This window comes from Ovis canadensis, chromosome 1 (assembly GCF_042477335.2).
Source record: "Ovis canadensis isolate MfBH-ARS-UI-01 breed Bighorn chromosome 1, ARS-UI_OviCan_v2, whole genome shotgun sequence".
NCBI lineage: Eukaryota > Metazoa > Chordata > Mammalia > Artiodactyla > Bovidae > Ovis > Ovis canadensis.
The window spans coordinates 46,579,393-46,601,178 of NC_091245.1; the positions used below are offsets into that span (position 1 = coordinate 46,579,393).

At 36.5% G+C, this 21,786-nt stretch overlaps 1 protein-coding gene and 1 non-coding gene across 2 annotated transcripts in view; one reads left to right on the forward strand and one right to left on the reverse strand.

Moving 5' to 3' along the window:
* LRRC7 (leucine rich repeat containing 7) overlaps nucleotides 1–21,786 on the forward strand; it is a 615,708-nt gene that overhangs the window by 566,238 nt on the left and 27,684 nt on the right. The window contains exon 25 of the mRNA XM_069565050.1: nucleotides 9,436–9,528. Coding sequence (XP_069421151.1) covers nucleotides 9,436–9,528 — 93 coding nt within the window. The remainder of the gene's footprint in view (nucleotides 1–9,435; nucleotides 9,529–21,786) is intronic.
* On the reverse strand, nucleotides 20,669–20,775 carry LOC138431145 (U6 spliceosomal RNA). Its single transcript, XR_011253554.1, has one exon. It is a non-coding gene; the product is annotated as a U6 spliceosomal RNA (small nuclear RNA).

Consider the following 21,786-nt stretch of genomic DNA (forward strand, 5'->3'; position numbering starts at 1 on the left):
GCAGCCCACTCTAGTATTCTTGCCTGGAGAATCCCATGGACAGAGGAACCTGGTGGACTACAGTCCATGGGGTCACAAAGAGGGAGGGAGGTTGTTCAGGAGCTTTGAAAAACACTAATGTCCGGGCCTCATTCCCAAAGAAACTGATTTCATTAGTCTGAATGTGAGCTGAGTGATGGGAATTTTTGAAACTCCGCAGGTGATTCTATTGTGTAGCTAAGGCTGAGAAGTCATACTTGAGATATTCTACAGCTCAACAATGTACCAGCTGAATAACGTATTGTTATTAACACTATTTAGAAGCATACACAATTCATACATAACTTGTTGAATATTTTTAAAAGAAACTGAAATAAACGTTTTCTCTTTTGCAAATGTATAAGTAAAGTAAGTAAGTGTTAGTCACACAGTTATGTCCGACTATTTGCGATCCCATGGACTATAACCTGCCAGGCTCCTCTGTCCATGGAATTCTCCAGGCAAGAATACTGGAGTGGGTTGCATTTCCTTCCAAGGCAAAGCATATTTGTATATGTAGAATACATAGACTCCAAAGCATAAATAGGAAGGAAAAACAGCTTGATGCTTCAAATGTTTCAAAATCCTTTCATATATTAACTGATTTCATCTAACCAATAATGTGATGGATAGAGCAGTTCCTGTTTTATTGACTAGAAGCCTAAGATTTGAAGAAGCAGAACTAGAATTAAAATCCAATTTCATGAGTGTACCACATTATAAGCCACAGCCTGCTGCACTATGGCCAAACACAGGGGTCAAGAGTAAGCTCACACTGGAAGAATAAAAATATAAAAAATACACTCTAGAGTTTCTGTCTGCCCCAGACAAGAAAGAGGACATACCCGCTAATGAACCTAATACATCAGGATGGCCAGAGCCGCAGAGCTGTCTCCTACCAGGAGTATACATTCAAACTAAAGTTTGTGCCTGAAAGAGGACTTGTAGCATTACATTAGAATTACATTAGAATAAGCTCGATGAGTTATACAAAGCAGTTCCCATCCATCATATTCAAGGACAAAAAAAAATAAAGCTCAGAAACCCTCCCTGAAGGAGATGCTGTAGTGTACCCCAGAAGAAATCATTTTTAATACTTAATAATATGTGGAGCATATAATAATTCATGAAGCAATTGGCTAAGACATGATTTCAGACATTTCTTTAGATACTCTGATCAGTTGCCTGAAGGGCTCACAGGGTTTCCAGTTGAGGCTTTCATCTATCAGGACCAAGTGAAGAAAAAACCATTATTCTGAATGCTTAATAGTTTAATATAAGAAGAAAAACTTGGAAATATTTTGGGGTTTTATTTATGAATTTTTAAATTAAAAGGCAATAATTTAATAAAAGTTATAGAAAACAGATATTAAGATGGTTTTAATGTATATTATTTACTAAAATGATTTCAGGGACATCCCATACCTCATCCTGCTCCACTTAAAATACAGCTATTAATTCATATTTTCCTCATAGAATTTTATTCTTCAGTAACCTTAGTACTGCAATTCTGAAATTACAAATGATAGTGCGACACAAATAATGTCTAACTCATCACAACAAATTCTACAAATTGACTTATGAATTTTATGCAGTTATTATAGACAGTGGCATTCAGTAAACACTGTAGTAGGAATCAGAAGGCCTCTCTCAGTGTTCCACTAAATATATGTATGGTCTTGGTTTCCTTAAGGGTAAAATGAAGGAAATGAAGTGAATAACCTTTTAAATTCATTTACATACTAAAAAAATTGAGTTTCTGTTTTCTAGAAACATATAGAGTTGGCAATTTTTTTCCTGAAAATCTAGAAAATGCTACTAGAAGGACTGTATTCATCAATTTCTCTTTTTAAAAAAATCATTGTATTTATTTACTGTTTTGGCTGTGCTGGGTCTTCACTGCTGCGCGGGTTTTTCTCTGTTGTGATGAGCAGAGACTACTCTCTAGTCGCAGTGCACAGGTTTCTCGTTGCAGTGGTTTCTCCTGTTGCAGAGCACAGGCTTCAGTAGTGGCTGCCCGTGGGCTCAGCAGCTGTGGTTCCTGGGCTCGAGAGCAGGAGCTCAATAGTTGTGGTGCCCTGGCTTAATTTCTCTGAGACATGCAATATCCTCCCAGATCAGGGGTCAATGTCTCCTGAACTGGCAGTTGGATTCTTTACCCCTGAGCCACCAGGAAAGCCCCTATTCATCAATCTTTCTATTAGGATGTTTCTTCAAAGATTTAATGAGCAATTTAGTTGGACTTGCATCTCTAATTCACAACAGAAAAAAATATATGAAAACAGAGGATCAAAAGTAGTAACTGTTCTTAAATATTTATATATTTTATAATTGTTATATTTTTGAGCCTATTACCTAGGCTTCTTAGAAATTCTGGAAATGCAGAGTTTTATGTAGATTTTATATAATTGTATAGAATTATTTATCACACAAGCCCTGTTATATAATAACCCATAACACCAGGTACTAAAAGTAAAAGTAGCAGCAAATATAATTTCAACCACAGAACATTCTCTCTACCTCTGTCAAGTCCCATAGTCAGATCCCCATCATCATCTCTCAGCATGTGGCTTGACCTCTTTCTTTAAATTTTCTTCACTTGGCTATCACTATTCTGCTTGTTTTCCTCTTTCCACACTAGCCTTTCCTTTTTTTTTTTTTCCATTAAGATGTTTCACTCAAGAGTGGATTCTCTGAGCCAGATTTCTTTGTTCTTGTTTGGGGGTATAGTTGCTTTACAATGTCTCTTTTGACCATGCTAAGTTAAAGAATTCCTTGTAGCTCAGTCAGTAAAGAAACTTCCTGCAATGCAGAAGACCTGGGTTTGATTCCTGGGTCAGGAAGAGCCCCTGGAAAAGGAAATGGCAACCCACTCTAGTATGCTTGCTTGAAGAATCCCATGGATAAAGGAGCCCCAGCAGGCTACAGTCCCTGGGGTCACAAGAGTCAGACACTCCTTAACAAGTAAACCACCAAGGACAGAAGAGCCTGGTGGCCTACAGTCCATGGGACTGAAAAAGAGTCAGACACGACTTAACTGACAACTAATCAACAAGTTTCAGAAGTTCACTGGGCATTCAGATTGAGATATCAACAAGTGGGTAATTGAATATAAACATCTGAAGTACAGAGGAGAGGCCAGGGGTAGAGATGAATAAATTTTGGAGTCATCCATCCTGGAGCCGAATGAAACCACATAGGTGTGTGTTGTTTTTCAGTCACTCTGTTGTGTCTGACTCTTTGCAACCCCATGGACTGCAGCACTCCAGGCTTCCCTATTCTTCACTATCTCCCAGAGTTTGCTCACTCATCCATTCAGTCGATGCTGCCATCCAAGTGTGTATGGATACAAAAGAGAAGAGGGTCAAAGTCTGAGCACTGAATCACTCTATCATTTAAAGGTCATGAACAGAAGAAGAGCCAATAAAGAAATCAAGAAAGAATGGTTAGTTTGTGCTGTACAGTGAAGGGACTAGCCACTCTTTTTTTATTTCTTTATTGGTAGAAAAATAGCTCAAGAGCTTCAGACCCTCTCAGACTTAAAACGAGCAAGTTAGAGCAAGATTCTCTTTTCTGAAAATCCCAATAGGCTTCTCATTTCTCCTATTTGATCAGGTTACCTGCCCATCCTATAATAAATGATATTTTTAGGGGATACAGTGCTTTGTTTTAGGTCTAGATAACATGATTCACTGAAAGCATAGAGGCTAAGAATAATGAAGTGGGTGGTTTTCAAAGAAAATTGGAGATGATAGCTGCCAGACAAAGAATGAATGGCTCTTGAGCAGAAAAAACAGCAGGTATCCACTGAAAGCTTCATAAATACACACTGCTAGGAAAGGGAATGGTCTCTAGAAGAAAGCACAGTAAGCAAGTAAACTACAGCATCACCAGGTATCTTTCTATAATGCAACTCTCTAATCCTGAATTACACCTCACATACATCCAGGCATGTGCATGTACACACACATGTTTTTCATATATATAAACACACAAGGTACAACAATTCCCTTTATTCTTTTTTTTTTTTGGTGCAGTCTCTTTTTTTTTTTAACATCTTTAATTCTTACATGCGTTCCCAAACATGAACCCCCCTCCCACCTCCCTCCCCATAACATCTCTCTGGGTCATCCCCATGCACCAGCCCCAAGCATGCTGCATCCTGCGTCAGACATAGACTGGCGATTCAATTCTTACATGATAGTATACATGTTAGAATGTCATTCTCCCAAATCATCCCACCCTCTCCCTCTCCCTCTGAGTCCAAATGTCCGTTATACACATCTGTGTCTCTTTCCCTGTCTTGCATACAGGGTGGTCATTGCCATCTTCCTTAATTCCATATATATGTGTTAGTATACTGTATTGGTGTTTTTCTTTCTGGCTTACTTCACTCTGTATAATCGGCTCCAGTTTCACCCATCTCATCAGAACTGATTCAAATGAATTCTTTTTTACGGCTGAGTAATACTCCATTGTGTATATGTACCACAGCTTTCTTATCCACTCATCTGCTGATGGACATCTAGGTTGTTTCCATGTCCTGGCTATTATAAACAGTGCTGCGATGAACATTGGGGTACATGTGTCTCTTTCAATTCTGGTTTCCTCGGTGTGTATGCCCAGAAGTGGGATTGCTGGGTCATAAGGTAGTTCTATTTGCAATTTTTTAAGGAATCTCCACACTGTTCTCCATAGTGGCTGTACTAGTTTGCATTCCCACCAACAGTGTAGGAGGGTTCCCTTTTCTCCACACCCTCTCCAGCATTTATTGCTTGCAGATTTTTGGATTGCAGCCATTCTGACTGGTGTGAAGTGGTACCTCATTGTGGTTTTGATTTGCATTTCTCTAATAATGAGTGATGTTGAGCATCTTTTCATGTGTTTGTTGTCTATTTAGTTCTTTGGCCCATTTTTTGATTGGGTCGTTTATTTTTCTGGAATTGAGCTGCAGAAGTTGCTTGTATATTTTTGAGATTAGTTGTTTGTCAGTTGCTTCATTTGCTATTATTTTCTCCCATTCAGAAGGCTGTCTTTTCACCTTGCTTATATTTTCCTTTGTTGTGCAGAAGCTTTTAATTTTAATTAGATCCCATTTGTTTATTTTTGCTTTTATTTCCAGAATTCTGGGAGGTGGATCATAGAGGATCTTGCTGTGATTTATGTCGGAGAGTGTTTTGCCTATGTTCTCCTCTAGGAGTTTTATAGTTTCTGATCTTACATTTAGATCTTTAATCCATTTTGAGTTTATTTTTGTGTGCGGTGTTAGAAAGTGATCTAGTTTCATTCTTTTACAAGTGGTTGACCAGTTTTCCCAGCACCACTTGTTAAAGAGATTGTCTTTACTCCATTGTATATTCTTGCCTCCTTTGTCAAAGATAAGCTGTCCATATGTGTGTGGATTTATCTCTGGGCTTTCTATTTTGTTCCATTGATCTATATGTCTGTCTTTGTGCCAGTACCATACTGTCTTGATGACTGTGGCTTTGTAACCTGAAGTCAGGCAAGTTGATTCCTCCAGTTCCATTCTTCTTTCTCAAGATTGCTTTGGCTATTCGAGGTTTTTTGTATTTCCATACAAATCTGGAAATTATTTGTTCTAGTTCTGTGAAAAATGTGGCTGGTAGCTTGATAGGGATTGCATTGAATTTGTAAATTGCTTTGGGTAGTATACTCATTTTCACTATATTGATTCTTCTGATCCATGAACATGGTATATTTCTCCATCTATTAGTGTCCTCTTTGAAACTAGATCACTTTCCTTTATTCTTGTTACTAGGTTTTAGAGCACTGCAAGACCAAATCAGGTCACTGAATTCCAGAGATTATAGATTATGATTCACAGAGCCTCACTGCTACATAACAATCCATTTTGTCACAGGCTTCTCCAAGTTATGACCCAGTATTTTAGTTGGAACAAGATCAATATAAACCAGAATTATCAAGTAGTCAAATGATAGAAGCAGACTCCACAAGAAGCAAATGCACCATTTATTGCCAAACTGTTGCCAGTATCTTCAGTCAGAAATTTCACTCATTGATATCAGTAACTTGATAGAAAATAGAAAAGCTGATTGTCACTAAATAAGCTATTTATTAGCCTCCTAGATCTGACCTTTTGCTAGAACACGGCATTTCCTCTTGGCTAAACTTCTTTACTTTCAGACTGCTTCTTAACGTATTCTCTGCTCTTACATTTCATGGCCCCTTTGGGCCTTAGCAGACAGGTGGAACTCCTTATATGTGAGATGCGTACTGTCTCTGACATGCTTTATGGGACACAACAGCCGCACACAACCTATTAACCATAGCACAGCATGCCCAAGAGGAGTCTAGCTTCAGATCAGAATGTATGGCTGTTTGTCACACTTATAAAACCACAGTGGCATCTTTATTATTTCTATTATTTAAAAAATATATTGAAGCAGTTCTTCATATACCTGGCACATATGAAATTTGTTTTCCTTAGATTTTTAGTTCCTTCCAGATTGACACTATAAAATAGATAGAGTCACTACAGGAGAATAGCTGAAAAGTGTTCTCAGCAGTTTACTTTGTAAATAAAATCTGTTACATATGTTTCCTTTCAGTTTTTATAGTGGTCTGGAGAAAGCCAGAAGTGTGCATACCTTCCACATATTGCATTGTAAAATATAAAATTTTCACATTAGAAAAATATAACCCCAATTTTGAATAATTTAATTGGAAATACACAGAAATACTGGAAAATATAAAGGTAAAATATTTAAGTTATGTTTAGTTCCTTTCTTCTCATTTTCTAATTAATGACAAATAACAAAAAAGGACTACTAAGTGAAATGGTATGTTGAATAAACCTAAAATATTCCTTCAAGCTACATCAAGCTGTTATATGTTCCTGTTGATAAGACAGTGAGCCATTTAAATACAAAACTATTCAAAATCGTAGTTTCTACCACCATTTGATAACTAGTTTTAACAAATCTAGATCAACTAAAGGAAAGTTTTAATTAAACCTATCTTTAAAATAAAACATAGAGTACTTATGATAATTGCAGTTACTCATCATTTAGAAACTGTTCATTAATGACTTCACCATAAAAATCACATTAGTGGATAGTTTTTTGTTCTTGTGCTGCAAGTGAACTACATATAATAGTTAACCATTGTATTTACTGTTAAAGAATATGACAGTGAATTAAGGATAATCTCATTAAATGGCCAGTTCCCATTTAATGAGACATGATGGGAGCAAATTGATCCAGTTCCCATCAACTCACAATATATGCTAATTAAGTCAGGAATAGGACTCAAGTTTGCCTTGAACTGTCTAAGAGGTAAGGATTAAATGTACCTTAAAAATAAAGAGGTAGAGAACATTTTGGGCATTTGCATTTGCCTGTAAGCAAATTAACAGGCTAAGAAGTGCTGCTGGAGAAAACATTAAGCTGATGATGGAGGTTGTGGTTCAATAGCTAAGTTGTGTCCTACTCTTTCGCAACGCCATGGACTGTAGCCCGCCAGACTCCTCCATCCATGGGATCTCCCAGGCAAGAATACTGGAGTGGGTTGCCATTTCCTTCTCCAGGGGATCTTCCCAAGCCAGGAATCAAACCTGCGTCACCTGCATTGCAGGCAGTCTCCTGTGCTGAAGGCAGATTCTTCACCACTGAGCCACCAGGGAAGCCCTTCCAGTATGTATTTACATAAATACAAAATGTATTCTAATGTATTTTTAAATTTTTTTAAACTCTTTTTTAACCTTTTGCCTGCTAATCTCTGGTAATACTTGGTTCATCCTAGTTTCAGTCCTTGTTCAGTAGATTAAAGTTATAAAAGTTTTTTTCCCGTTATGTAATCAAATTATATGCTACCTCTGGGGTTCCGAAGTCTTTCAGTCATCTGGGGTCACCCTGTCCCACTTCAGATGGAAAACTAGCATTTTCTCACAGACCCCCCACACACATCCCCAGCTCTGAATCATCAAGAATTCCTAGGTTTTTTATAATTTCTCTGGGGCAGTGGTCCTCAGTCTTTTTGATACCAGGAACCGGTTTTGTGGAAGGCAGTTTTTCCATAGACAGGGTGGGGGGAGGGCAAGATGACTTACGAATGATTTAAGCGCATTACTTTTATTGTGCTCCTTATTTCCATTATTATTAATCAGTTACACCTCAGATCATCAAGCATTAGATCCTGGAGGTTGGGGACCCTTGCCCTAGCTCAATGTTGGCACTGACGTTCCTTCCACTGAATTCTTGATCTGCATCTTTTTATCAACTTTTATAATGGCTGTTACCTTTTCTACCTCCTTACCCCAAGCTGGACCTACTTCTAATGCCATCATTTCATTGGAAAGCATAGGGCTCTGATGTTTAACAGATCTCATTTATGATTTGGGGCTTCGGGAGGTAACAGAGCACAGAATACTAGAATATTAGCCTTCACAGTCCTAAATATTTACTGACTCTTCTCTATCACAAACAATTCCTCCGTATTTTTGATCTCTTTCTTTTTTCAGTCTTTTCCTCTTTCCTTTAAGACCTGTTAACTGTCTCTTCAGGAGCTGCTGCCAAAACCCTGAACTGTTTTCAGAGTCTTCCTTTTCTCTTTTCTTTCACCTTCACTCAAACTGTGGCTAAAACTTCACCCCTTTCTCAAATTAAAGCCTCTGCTGTATCTAAACAATAGAATTATCTACCCAGGAGATGAATTGTTCTATTCTCCTAGAAAACAATAGCAACTAATTTAAATTACGTAGCCATCTTTTCCCTCACTCTACATTTGCAAAATTTCTTTCACTTAGTCACACAGCTCTTTCTAATTAGTCAGAATATATGTGCATTTAAAGTAGATAATTAAAATAATGCAATTGTTATTGCTAAAAGATTTTTAAGTTTTACAAACTGCTAATCAAAATTTAGTCCTGCACATGGTAATGAATGAATACTTACTCATGTCTGCTTGCTCAGGTAATTTTAAGTTAATTCCTATCATAGTTGATGCCTATAGAAACACTGTTGCTAAAGCTGAAACTCCAATACTTTGGCCACCTGATGTGAAGAGCCAACTCCCTGGAAAAGACCCTGATGCTGGGAAAGATTGAAGGCAAAAGGAGAACAGAGGATGAGATGGTTAGACAGCATCACTAACACAATGGACATGAATTTGAGCAAACTCCAAGAGATAGTGGAGGACAGAAGAGCCTGATGTGCTGCAGTTCACTGGCCCACAGAGTCGGACGTGACTTAGCAACTGAACATCATCACCAGAGAAATACTATTTTGTCAGAGTTTATACTGTCTTTTGTGTACCAAGTTAACATAGGCTAACCCTGAGAACTTAAGTGAAATGTGAATCTTTTTTAGTAGGATACAATTATTTGAAGATATTTAGCTTTACATGTATTTGATTACTTTTTTATCTTTTTTTACATAGTTTTGTGTAAGAATAGAAAAGAATCCTGGCCTTGGATTTAGTATCAGTGGTGGAATTAGTGGACAAGGAAATCCATTTAAACCTTCTGACAAGGTAAGAAGTTAATTCCTTATTGACAATTTTAATTAGTAAAACACTGTACTGTGGCAAAAAAATATTTTTAAAATTTTGTGATTTTACTGTGCTTTGATAAGCTAGCTAACTATGAAACCAGTTAGAAACTTTCTCAGCAAGGGGAAAAACAATTGACTACAGTGATTGACAAATCCTACAAATAAGAAGAAATAAATTTAAGCATGCTCTTTGAAAAGGAAGTTCTCTGTTTTTTACTTTTTGTTTTGTTCACCATTGTATATATCTGTAAAGGAAGCTACACAGGTAATTTTTAACAATTTGTTTCCAAAAGTTGTAAATCACTTATTTGAGAAGATGTTTTCTCATAGTAACAGAATGAATAAATACTAATTCAACACCAGGGCTAGTTAATTGGCATCTTTATGTTTAATCCATCATATTTGTAAAGTATTTCACTGATAGGATTGTAGAACTAAAAGCCCAGAGAAAAGAGTTATCCTGTGAGAACATCAGTTGACCACGGCAGAGGGATCGGGTCCTCCTCTCATGGTTACCCCTGTGTGCCAAACCACGGGTAAAGGGTCACCTCCTCCCCCAACTCTACCCTCAACCATTGCCAGATATCCACCATGCTGCTCATGCTCACAATTGGCCTGTCTGATCCCACTGAAGAACGCTTGCCTTTTTTATTCAAAAAAGTGTACCCTGGGCTGCATAATCTGCCCTCTGCCATCAGTGTTTTAATACTCTCAGCTTCTAAACAATTAGTAATTATAATTTGATGGTAATTGAAACTGTCTGCTTTTGACCCCATCAAATTTAACTGCATTAAGCAACATCATAAAACTTTGGGTGATGAAGAAATACAGAAATTACATATAAGTAAAACCTCCACAAGCTCTTGACTTACTTCTGAGTCACATGCTGGTGTAGACCTTTTCAATGTGCCACTGTTATAAAGGTAACCCACATATCAGTTTCTGATCAAAAAACCTATTTCTGAAAAAACTTGTATGCCCCTACTCTGGAGATTTCCAAAGCCTTTAATCCCTTATTTTCCTCACTTCTTCCCACTCTTTTTGTCTCCTACTATCCATTATGCCCTTCTTTTTCTTTTTGGAGAAGAAGAAAGGAAGAGTTTAGACCAAGAGGAAGAATTATTCTTACTGTACATATTATATTAGGATGGAAGGGAAAGAAATCCCCAGTATCCATAAATAAGAATTTCTTTGATTAAGTAATTGGAACAGGTATTCCCATATAAGGAATGTGTATCAAGCAGCCCTATATAAAAGGGGAATTCCAGTTTAAAATGTTTGTATAAATAACTGCTGCATTTCCTTTTTGAAATGATGTTGAAGATAATTATTGATTTAGTAGAATTTAAATATTTGTGGCTTAGTAGGACCAAGTGTTTACTGAATTTTAATAAGTTATTAATGTCTTAAGACAAAAAGCATGAAAATGCAAAATCATCAGAAACATATGATATTTTTAAAAGCCTCAAATCATTGTCTGATTCACCTTGGCCCCTCTTTTTCTCTCTGGTTTTACATCTCCTCCATAAGCTCTTTCAATGAAAAGTTAACCACCTTATCATTCATAAGACAGTTTAAATTCAAATTCGTTTTCCTCTCCTTTCTCACCAGCGTGTACACTTTTCCACCATATTTTTGGAAAGCACAGGGTACTAGATATTTTTCAATTAAGGATGAACAAATTACTAAGTAGTCAAAATGTCAGAATGCTGTTACTTTTTTGCTTTTATTTTTAACTGAAGGGGACAGTAGATGTGAGGCTTTCAAATCATTGCCTATGATTCTTCCTCTATGAGGAAATATGAACACTTTATAACTATTAATTTAATTTCTCATTTGTAATATGTTAATGACTCTAGTGAGACTGAATTATTTCTATGATCTATATAATCTATCCATTGAAAGATTTCCTCTCAAAAGCATTTTCTTTGCCTGATTACTTTCTAAAACATTTAAAATCTGAAAAGTCTCCATTACTGCAAATTGATCAGATTAATTAAAAATTAATTAATTTTCATTTCTTCTGTAGTTCCAAATCTACAGAAGATTCTCAGATTGCTTTTAATTTATTGACCACATCAATCATATGGTAAATCCTCAGTAAAAAGTGTTGAGGGGATCTAAAGACACTAGCTCTGGACAAAAGAGTTTAATCCTCTCACAAGGAAAGGGATTACTCTCAAAGAAATCCAGCTGCATTTCTTTATCCCCCATGCTCCGTTCCTATAGTGGTTGCATAAAATTTAGTGTACAACCCAGTGCCTAAAACCTAAAAGTGTCAAACAGCAAGAAAATGAGAATCAAGCTTAAAAATACTCTTCTTGAGAGGTTCCTGGAGCTCCAGTGGTTAGTACTTGGCATTTTCACTGCTGTGGCCCTGGGTTCAATTTCTGGGCAGGAAAATAAGATCGCACAAGCCATGTGGCACAGACAAAATAAAATACTCTTCTCTCCAATGTTAAAGAACAAGTTTCATCATAAATAGGTTAATTTTCAGCTGTGAGGAGAGGTGAGGAGAACCAAATTCAACCGATGTTTTAATTCAGCAGATAGTAACTGGATCAGAGGTTAATGCTTTCTTTATAAGGAGTTCTAGTAAAGTTAGGAAAAAGCTTAAACTTTAATAGAATATATACCCTCTTCCAGTAAGAGCTTCCTTCGTGTCTCAAGGATAAAGAAAACACCTGCTAATGCAGGAGACATAGAGATGTGGGTTCAATCCCTGGGTCGGGAAGGTCCCCTGGAGAAGGAAATGGCAACCCACTCCAGTATTCTTGCCTGGAAAAGTCCATGGACAGAGGAGCTTGGCAGGCTACAGTCCATGCAGTCACAAAGCGTCGGACACAACTTAGCAACTGAAAAACAACTCTTTTAATAAACAGGTCATGGATTTAAAATGGTCTTTCAAGCACACTGTATAATTTTACTTACTATTTATGAATGTTCAAGTGTTTGTTTTATAATGTCACTCAAAATTCTAAGTATCCAAGATATCTGAACGTCTTAGAGTCATTGAAGACTTTCTGTACTAAAGCAGCCAATGGAATTGTTCCAGTCTCTTTATTACAATTGCTAGGAACTACTGTTTCAGCCAAATGACAATGGCCAAAGTGAAATAGCATCCAAACCGATTACGGGTATACAGCCGGGTAGGAAAAGCATGAAGTAGTCATCCCAAAGGCCTGAGAGGATGGAGCTGAGGCAAAAGTGAGTTGTGTTGTTCAGTCTATCAGAAGTTCCAATTTAGATTCTGTTCCAACTTATATATTGCAGAAAAACTCTTGCTACAGCTCAAAAGTTAACTGAGGTTTTAGAGAGAATTGAGGATCAAGCCAGATACGAAGACTGTACCGGATTGTATCAGACTTTGAGAGCTGAGAACAGCATCTAGTCTTGCAAATGTAACTCCTCTCAAAGACCTCAGGGTAGTCTGAATCAACTATGGTCTCCTTGGATTAAACGGATGGAGCGTGATTAGTCAGTCCTACAGTTCATATCATTGTCAGAACGGTGGTGAACAGAACAACTACTCACAGTTGAACAACCCAACTCACTCATCATGGAGTTCATTATTTTAAGTTCACTGCCAGGTGAAAGCTGCTTTTACATACTTGAAAAGAGAAAACTGTAGAAAACCAGATAAAAATGACCTTATGTAATGCTTGCCTTTGCCCTCTCAGTGAAGTGGATGGAGCCATTATCTGATTTATTATTATAGAGGAACATTGCTATCAAGATGGCAAGATACTCCACAGAGATAAAAGATTTTGATGTAACAAATCTGATAATAATAATAAAACTATATAGACTTTTATTATCTATAATGTGTTAGTCACTATATTTGGCTCTTTAAATACATGAACTGATCTGATCTTCATAACAACTTATGTTAGTTGAATACTATCATTCCTCATTTTGTGGAATGGCCCAGAGAGGTTAATTAAGTTGCCCAGGGCCATTTAGCTGATCTGTGGCAGACAAGATTGGAACCAGATTGATCTGATTCCAAATCCTTTTCTCTTAATAAGCCATGTGATGCACACCTCTATCTGCAAATACCACTTAGCAGAACATGTGACAAATTTATACCTTGTAGAGTTGAGACTAATATAATAATCTAATATTGAAGGTGTTACAGAACACTCTAATTAGTTATAGCCTAGATATTTGCTTCAACAAATCCTCAAAAGTCAGCATATTTTCTCTATTGAACTTAGATAATTAGAAGCATGTGTACAGCATACAGTACACATTGGATTGCTAAGCATTTGTATAATTTTTGGACTAAGGTATTATTACAGTGGAGATTGTGCCAATGGAGCAAACCACAATAATCTTTCCCTATTTAAGTGTTCATAAAATAATAACTCATGATTGTAAAATTTAAGATACCAATACAGTTTCCATGAGATGTTGTTGGGAAGAGATTGGATTAATGAATGATTGATATCATGTTGTGTGACTTCATAAGGCAGCCCAAGACCTGAAAATAAATAAATTTTTAATGTATTCACATAGCTCCTCATTGAAGGACTGATATCCCTCCTTGCTTCATTTGCGAAGGATGGACTAAGAAGCTTCTGGATTTTAAAGATATTAAAGGAGATGACAGCCCCTTTCTCTATATGCTGTAAAAGTATAGCACTGAATAATTCCATGAACAATTACCTAGAAACAGGACCAAATGGAAGCTACACTGTGCATAACCTCTAATTACATGATAGCAGGAACTACACATACTAGGATATTGAGACCAAAGAATCACTTATTCTCCACAGTTTCATCATAAACACTTATGCTCAGCAGATGCCGGAGACCTTACTTATATTTCCATGAATTTGGACAATCTGCATGTAGACAGAAGTGATAGAAGAAACAATTCATGTTCTTTCTTAAATGCCTTAATTTGCCCATGGTTTAGGTAAAATCCCAAGCCAAAGAAGAATATTAGAGGCATGTCAACTGTAAGATTCTATAATCACCAATAAACTCAAAATGTTCTGGAATTTCAGAATAAATTACTGTGCTTAATTGTACATAAATTTTAAAAGATCAATTCCAGATGCCAAACAGCCTGCAGCCAGATGTAGGTCCCTCCTATTTACACACCACCTTCCACCCCTAGAAAAAAAGTTGTATGGAGATGGGCATTACAACAAATAGAAGTGTTTTTTTTTAATTAAAAAGAGAAGAAAAGTTAGTTGTGCAAATCCAAAGCATTTCTTTGATACCTTTATTGAAGATAATAATACTCAGAGGCATGCTTGGCAGTAGCAAGTTCGAAAACATACAAGAAAAATTTTTCAGGTTTGTTCAGTCTCATGACACTGGTGGATCACAAACAAAAAGTTGCAAAGATCTGTTCTCGACTTATGAAAAAAGTACATATCATAAACCTATTTACTGTCATGTATTCTCCATGGATATAAAAATCAAGAATAGCAAACACATTTATCTAGAACTCCACACAGCATATGATTTATATTTACTACATAAATATTAAACTACATGCAATATTTCCTTAATTTTTTATAACTCCTAAAGATGATTTATTTTATATATTTCTAAATTAATTTTATAATATAACTTATATGTCTGTTCCATTCTGAATTCTACTTTGAGTGCTTATGTAATACAAAGTAATGTGGAGAACCTATTAATTATATGAAAATAACAAGAAAGAAATAGATTAAATATAAATAGATAAAGAAATAGATAAAATATAAATATGTGTAACTTTTATATAAAGCTGAATTTTTAAAAACAAATAACAAGCATAAATTATTGTACTACTTGATTATCCCAGCTGCATCTTAGTCACATTGGAGTTTGAGGTTTAGAATACCATTTGGTTGTTTAAGGACATTAAAAGCAAGGATTTTTTTTTTAATAAAAATGCATTTTTGCCTATTTTGTTCTTTGTCTTATATGTTAAAAAGACCCTAAATCTATTCAGAAATATGAATAGAAATGCAGTCTTCACAATCTCCTTTTACTAGGATTCTACAAGTATGATCACCTATATGAGGTCTTTTAAGAAGGCTCCAAGGCTTCTCTGGTGGCTCAGACAGTAAAGAATCTGTCTGCAATGCAGGAGACCTGAGTTTGATCCCTGGGTCAGGAAGATCCCCTGGGAGGAGGAAATGGCAACCCACTCTAGTATTCTTGCCTGGAGATTTCCATGGAGAGAGGAGTCTGGTGGGCTATTGTCCATGGAGTCTCAAAGAGCTGGACACAACTGGGTGACTAACACTCACTCAAGAAGTGTGGCAATGTCCTTTAGTCAATTCGATGATTTTATTATCAAGACATTATGTTATAAAAAAGAGATATAAGATTTCAGCTTGCAAAGGGATGTAATAAAACATAAAAACACAGACAAGATTCTTTAAGAAAATATCATTCTATTTTACATATGAAAAAATAAGGTGATTTAAAAGAACCATTTCAAATAAGAACATTGATTGGGACATTTTAATTCCATGGTATATTTAGAAAAACACTTGAATTGAGATTGCTATCACTTTGTGATATTTTTTAACAATCAGTAAAATATTTTTCAGTAAAACTGAAGTCCAAGTATATAACCAGTTATATTAGTTGCTAGAGTTAAGTGTTATCTGTGTTTTGTCTGCTGCATAATGTCAGCTATTTAGCATGGAACAAAATATACTCACTAAGGAGACAGAAATGGTATGGGAAAGGACTTGAGACTTTTTAAGTTTGTTTCAATTTTTGGAAAAACATCAGAGACTTTTCAATCAAAATATGAAAACACTTAAAATTAGTTCATAAATAATATCTTATGTAATAACTAATAAGAATTAACAGGTCCATCAATTAGAGAAAGCTCATTACTAAGGGTTCAAAAGATCTTTGAGAAATGTGTGAAATCTTTCATATCCCGTTTATAAATATACACTACAAGCTGTAAATGGTATTCCAGGGACTCCCATAGTATTTCTAATTTCTGCTTGAAGATGTTATAACTAACTAGAATCTTGAAAATATTATGAAGTCAGATTAATAGAAATAAAAACAAAGTAAAAAGTAATCTTCCATGTCTCTTCCTGTAGCAATATTGTTTAACTTTTAAAAATTTACCCATCTAGCATTTGAGATATATCTCAATAGCATGTATTTAATAACAGTATTATCCATGTTTCCTCCAATCCACCCCCAAAGTTGCTATATGCACGGGAGCCTGATACTGGCTTCCAAAGAATCTGCTGCTACGGCTAAGTTGCTTCAGTCGTGTCCGACTCTATGTGACCCCATAGATGGCAGCCCACTAGGCTCCCCTGTCCCTGGGATTCTCCAGGAAAGAACACAGGAGTGGGTTGCCATTGCCTTCTCCAATGCATGAAAGTGAAAAGTGAAGTCGCTCAGTCGTATCCGACCCTCAGCGACCCCATGGACTGCAGCCTACCAGGTTCCTCTGTCCATGGGATTTTCCAGGCAAGAGTACTGGAGTGGGGTGCCATTGCCTTCTCCCTCCAAAGAATCACTAGTAAGCAAAATATAGAATCTGCATATACCTTCCAGGCAAGAAGATACTGCAGAACTTTAATTTTTGTAGTTTATATTTTTCTAAAATCAGATCCTCAAGATGAAGAACCAGAGATGGAGATTTTTGTGCAAGTTAATTGAAGAATTGCTGTTAGGTGAAATCTATATGAGAATGAGGGATGCAGTAGGGCAGGTGAAGAAACCAGGCAAAGATATGGATTTAGTGGAAATTTTAATTAAATTTTAAAAATTGAATTTAAAAAATAGGGTACCACAGAGTTGTCTCACCCTAAGGAAGGAAACAGCCTTTTGTATCCTGGTACCAGTCATTGAGGGCTTCATAAGTGGCTCAATGGTAAAGAATCTGCCTGCCAATGCAAGAGATGTGGGTTTGATCCCTGGGTCGGGAAGATCCTTGGGTCGGGAGAAGGAAATGGCAACCCACTCCAGTGTTCTTGCCTGGGAAATCCTATGGACAGAGGAGCCTAGCAGGCTACCGTCCATGGGGCTGCAAAAGAGCCAAACACAACTTAGCGACTAAACAGCATCATCAGTCATTGACTACGTGGGAAGGAGCATGACCTACCCAGCATTTCTCAGTAAGGAAGCTCCAGGCTGAGGGTAATTTTCAAAAGAAGTGTTAGATGTGAGCTGTCAGCAGCATCTGCAGAGTGAGAGCACCAACCTTATCAAGGGAATCTGGGCAGGTCCCCAAAAATGTCCATTATACCATTATGAAAATAATGGATGTTTTTCATCTTTCAAACTGAAAGTACTTCAGTACCAGTAATTCTGATATGCTTTAATCTATGAGAATTACTTCCCTAGAGCCTGAGTGCTTTCAACCATGGCATCTGAGAGGGATTGCCAAAGCAACTGATACTTCAATATGGATCTTGAAATTTGTTGTGTTGTATTTTTTCAACAAGACCTATTAAATCTGCTTTTAAATCCTTGTAATTTTCTGATTAATCTTTAAAAAAAAAAGACTGCTATGTCCCACATTTATAGTCTTAGCCTCTCTAAGAGATGGTAATCACTAACTGAGCCAAATCTCTGTTCTTTGATAGCTAAAGAAAGTGGTTCACAAAATAATATTGATCACAAGGAGCAGGGAAATTTGGTGTGAGCACACTTAGGTGGAAAATAAATCAGGTAGCAATAGGTACGACCAAATAAATCTAAAACAACTAAAAAGAAAACCCAAGTAACTGCAAAACACTTTTATTGTGTCATTTTTCTCTTTTGGGTGTGTAAAGAAAATCATGAGAACACAAAGAGTTGATTCTTAAGTTCTGTAAGTTCCAACTTAAGTTTTCCCTAAGATCTTTTGAATGAGTTGAAAGAAAGCCGTAAAAAGATGAGAATAGATTTCCAGACACCAAGTTAACCTGAAGGCCCCAGAACTCTGCTGGAAAGTTGGACTACTAGATCAGAATTTTTAGATTGTGTTATTTTAATATGTATATATATATAAATACATGTATAAATATATATATACACACACATATGTAAGTACGTATATTTTCAAAATATATATTATGGGGTTTGGGGGCCTATTGCTTTTGTTTTCTGGCTGTGCTGGGTCTTCATTACTACACACGGGCTTTTCTCTAGTTGCTGCAAGCGGGCGCGACTCTCTAGCTGCAGTGCTCAGGATTCTCACTGCAGTAGCTTCTCTATGGCAGAGCACAGGCTCTAGGCATGTGGGCTTCAGTGGTTGCAATGCGTGGGCTCAGGAGTTGTGTCTCACAGGCTTAGTTGCTCTGCAGCATGTGGAATCTTCCCAGACCAGGAATCAAACCAGTGTCCTTTCCATTGAAAGGTGGATTCTTGACCACTGGACTACCAGAGAAGCCCCCAAAATATATAAATTGTTAATAAACCCACAGTTACATTAAGCAGTGAGCCGTAATAACAGTTTAGGATTACTGCATAAGGTACAAAATTACTAGTAAGATTTTATTTAATTGTCTATCATCTTTATAATATAATTAGCATAGCTATACATGGTCTTGCGGAGAAGGCGATGGCACCCCATTCCAGTACTCTTGCCTGGAAAATCCCATGGACAGAGGAGCCTGGTAGGCTGCGGTCCATGGGGTCACGAAGAGTCAAACACGACTGAGCGACTTCCCTTTCACTTTTCACTTTCATGCATTGGAGAAGGAAATGGCAACCCACTCCAGTGTTCTTGCCTGGAGGATCCCAGGGACGGGGGAGCCTGGTGGGCTGCCGTCTCTGGGGTCACACAGAGTCGGACATGACTGAAGTGACTTAGCAGCAGCAGCATACATGGTCTTAGTAACCAATTCTATTTTTAAATATAAAGGGGTAGAAATTATTTCCCATATTTGAAACCTACTGGGTCAAACCCCATCACCCTACACAAACCACATTCCAATAACAAGGCACTATCATTTAACCTCCAAGGACATTTATTAATAGAAAATAGGAAGCGTTGAACTATACATTAAAATGATTAAAGAGAATCATATCTTAAATTTGTGTTTCTCTTTATTTATTGAGCTATACCAAGATTTATTTTTATTGAGAGGAAAATCATATATTCATCCTGTCCTCTACTTTTTAAATATGGTTTCTACCTCAACTCTGAATGACTAATTTAGTAGGATACCTCCACTAAGGTACAAGATGTGCTTATTCCTATCCTGCAAGAAAACCCTATAGTATGCTGGGTTTTGTATTACTTGCACACACCAGCTGGGAGCAGCTTCAGTTCTCCGAAGGTGTCCGTCTCTGAGCCACAATGTGAGGGTCGCCAAAGAGATAAACAGTTGAGAGCCACTTTCACTTAGGTATCTTCTGCTGATTGTGAACTAGGGCATTCTCAGAGCTTTTACTCTGGACAACATAGTCATCCTTTTAAATCATAATTAACTTAAAAATATACAACAAAATTCTAACCAGTAGGTTTAAACTTTGAATTTTTAAAAAGTAAACACGTATTACTTACAGTCTTCAAACTTCACACATTTGTTATTTTTACATGGTCTTTATTACCAGGATAACTTGAAATAAAAAGGCTCTTAAGCATTTGTTGTATATTTTTAAATGCTTTTTATCTTTCATGGTTTACATACTTTTTGCAAACCAGCTAAGCTTTTCCTGGAGAAGGAAATGGAAACCCACTCTAGTATTTTTGCCTGGAAAATTCCATGGACAGAGGAGCCTAGTAGGCTACAATCCATGGGGTTGCAGAGTCGGGCCCAACTGAGCACACACTGCCCAGGCAGTCTTCTCCTTTATATTAAAGTATCCAATTACATTTATCCAATTACATTTATCCAATTACAGTTGTGACTTGAGTTGTATCTTTCAGGAATGTTGAAGTTTTGTACATATTTTATAATTACTAAATCTGGTGTTTTCTCTGCACAAAAAATAATAAATACAATCATAATACAGTCTTAGTCTCGGATGTGTACAACTGCAGTCTTTTTACTTAACTTAAACCTCAGAAAAATTATACAGGTAATAAATGAAAACATTGTCACTATAAAAATTAAATAATATAGAAATATAGAGACTAAAACGTAATTTTTTTTTGGTGTTTCTTTTTTTTTTTTAATTTTTAATTTTTTTATTTTAAAAATATGGAACGCTTCACGAATTTGCGTGTCATCCTTGCGCAGGGGCCATGCTAATCTTCTCTGTATCGTTCCAATTTTAGTATATGTGCTGCCGAAGCAAGCACTAAAACGTAATTTTTTTAAAAAAAGAAACTTCCTTTTCTCTCTACCTCACACTGCCAATGCACAGCCATGGCTAAGAGCCACACTGTCAGTCAGTGTATCAGAAATCCACAACTGTAGAGCCTCCGAGACATTTGTCACTGGCCTTTTGACCTCCTGATTTCACTGCCGGCTCTAAGCAATACTCCAGCATGGTCTACTCTACATAAAGCCATATTTTATATAAAAGAATCATAGTTTGACTGAATGTAGCTCAAAAGAGAATAATTTTTCACTTTAGAAACCTTATTTTAGTGTAAGTGACAAAAAAGACTTCACTGAATTTTTTACTTCTCAATCCATTATTTTGAAATGGTATAGTGTCAAAAAATTTGACAATTGAAGGGGCTTTGGGGAAGCTTGCAGGGGTGATAATCAGAAAGCTGATTATTGATACTATTTTAGGAATAACTAAGAAGGAGAATCCACAGCCACCTACAGTTACTCACTCTTGGTTTTAATGGCTTCTACTATTTTATGCTATATATTAAGCTGAGAAGAAAAGCAAGTAGGAGCTCTGACAGAATCAGTAAACTGTATGAAACTCAGCAACCAACTACTCACTGCAAGTTAAGGTCTCATATTAAATACAGGCTTTAAAGTTTAAAGAAGTCATAAAATAAAAGAAATGGAAAATATTTCACCTGTTTTTCCCAAATAGGCAAGAAATCTGGAAAAACAGTATATAAAGGAGTGTGATCTCTTAAAAGAAAATGTGAAAATCAAATGAAAGAAGATTCTTTTTTTAAGCTTTAGAATTTTAGAAATTCTTTAGAAATAAACAGAAATAAAAAGGTAGTTTAAGTCACAAAAGAGAGACTCCCAGAGATTTTTAATTTTTAGGTAATAATTGGAATACTGTAACAATCAATTAAAGAAAAGTTATGATTATAATTCCTATAGGAATACCTCCAGGATATTAAAGTTTGGTTCCAGACCACTGCAATAAAATGAATATTGCAATGAAGCAAGCC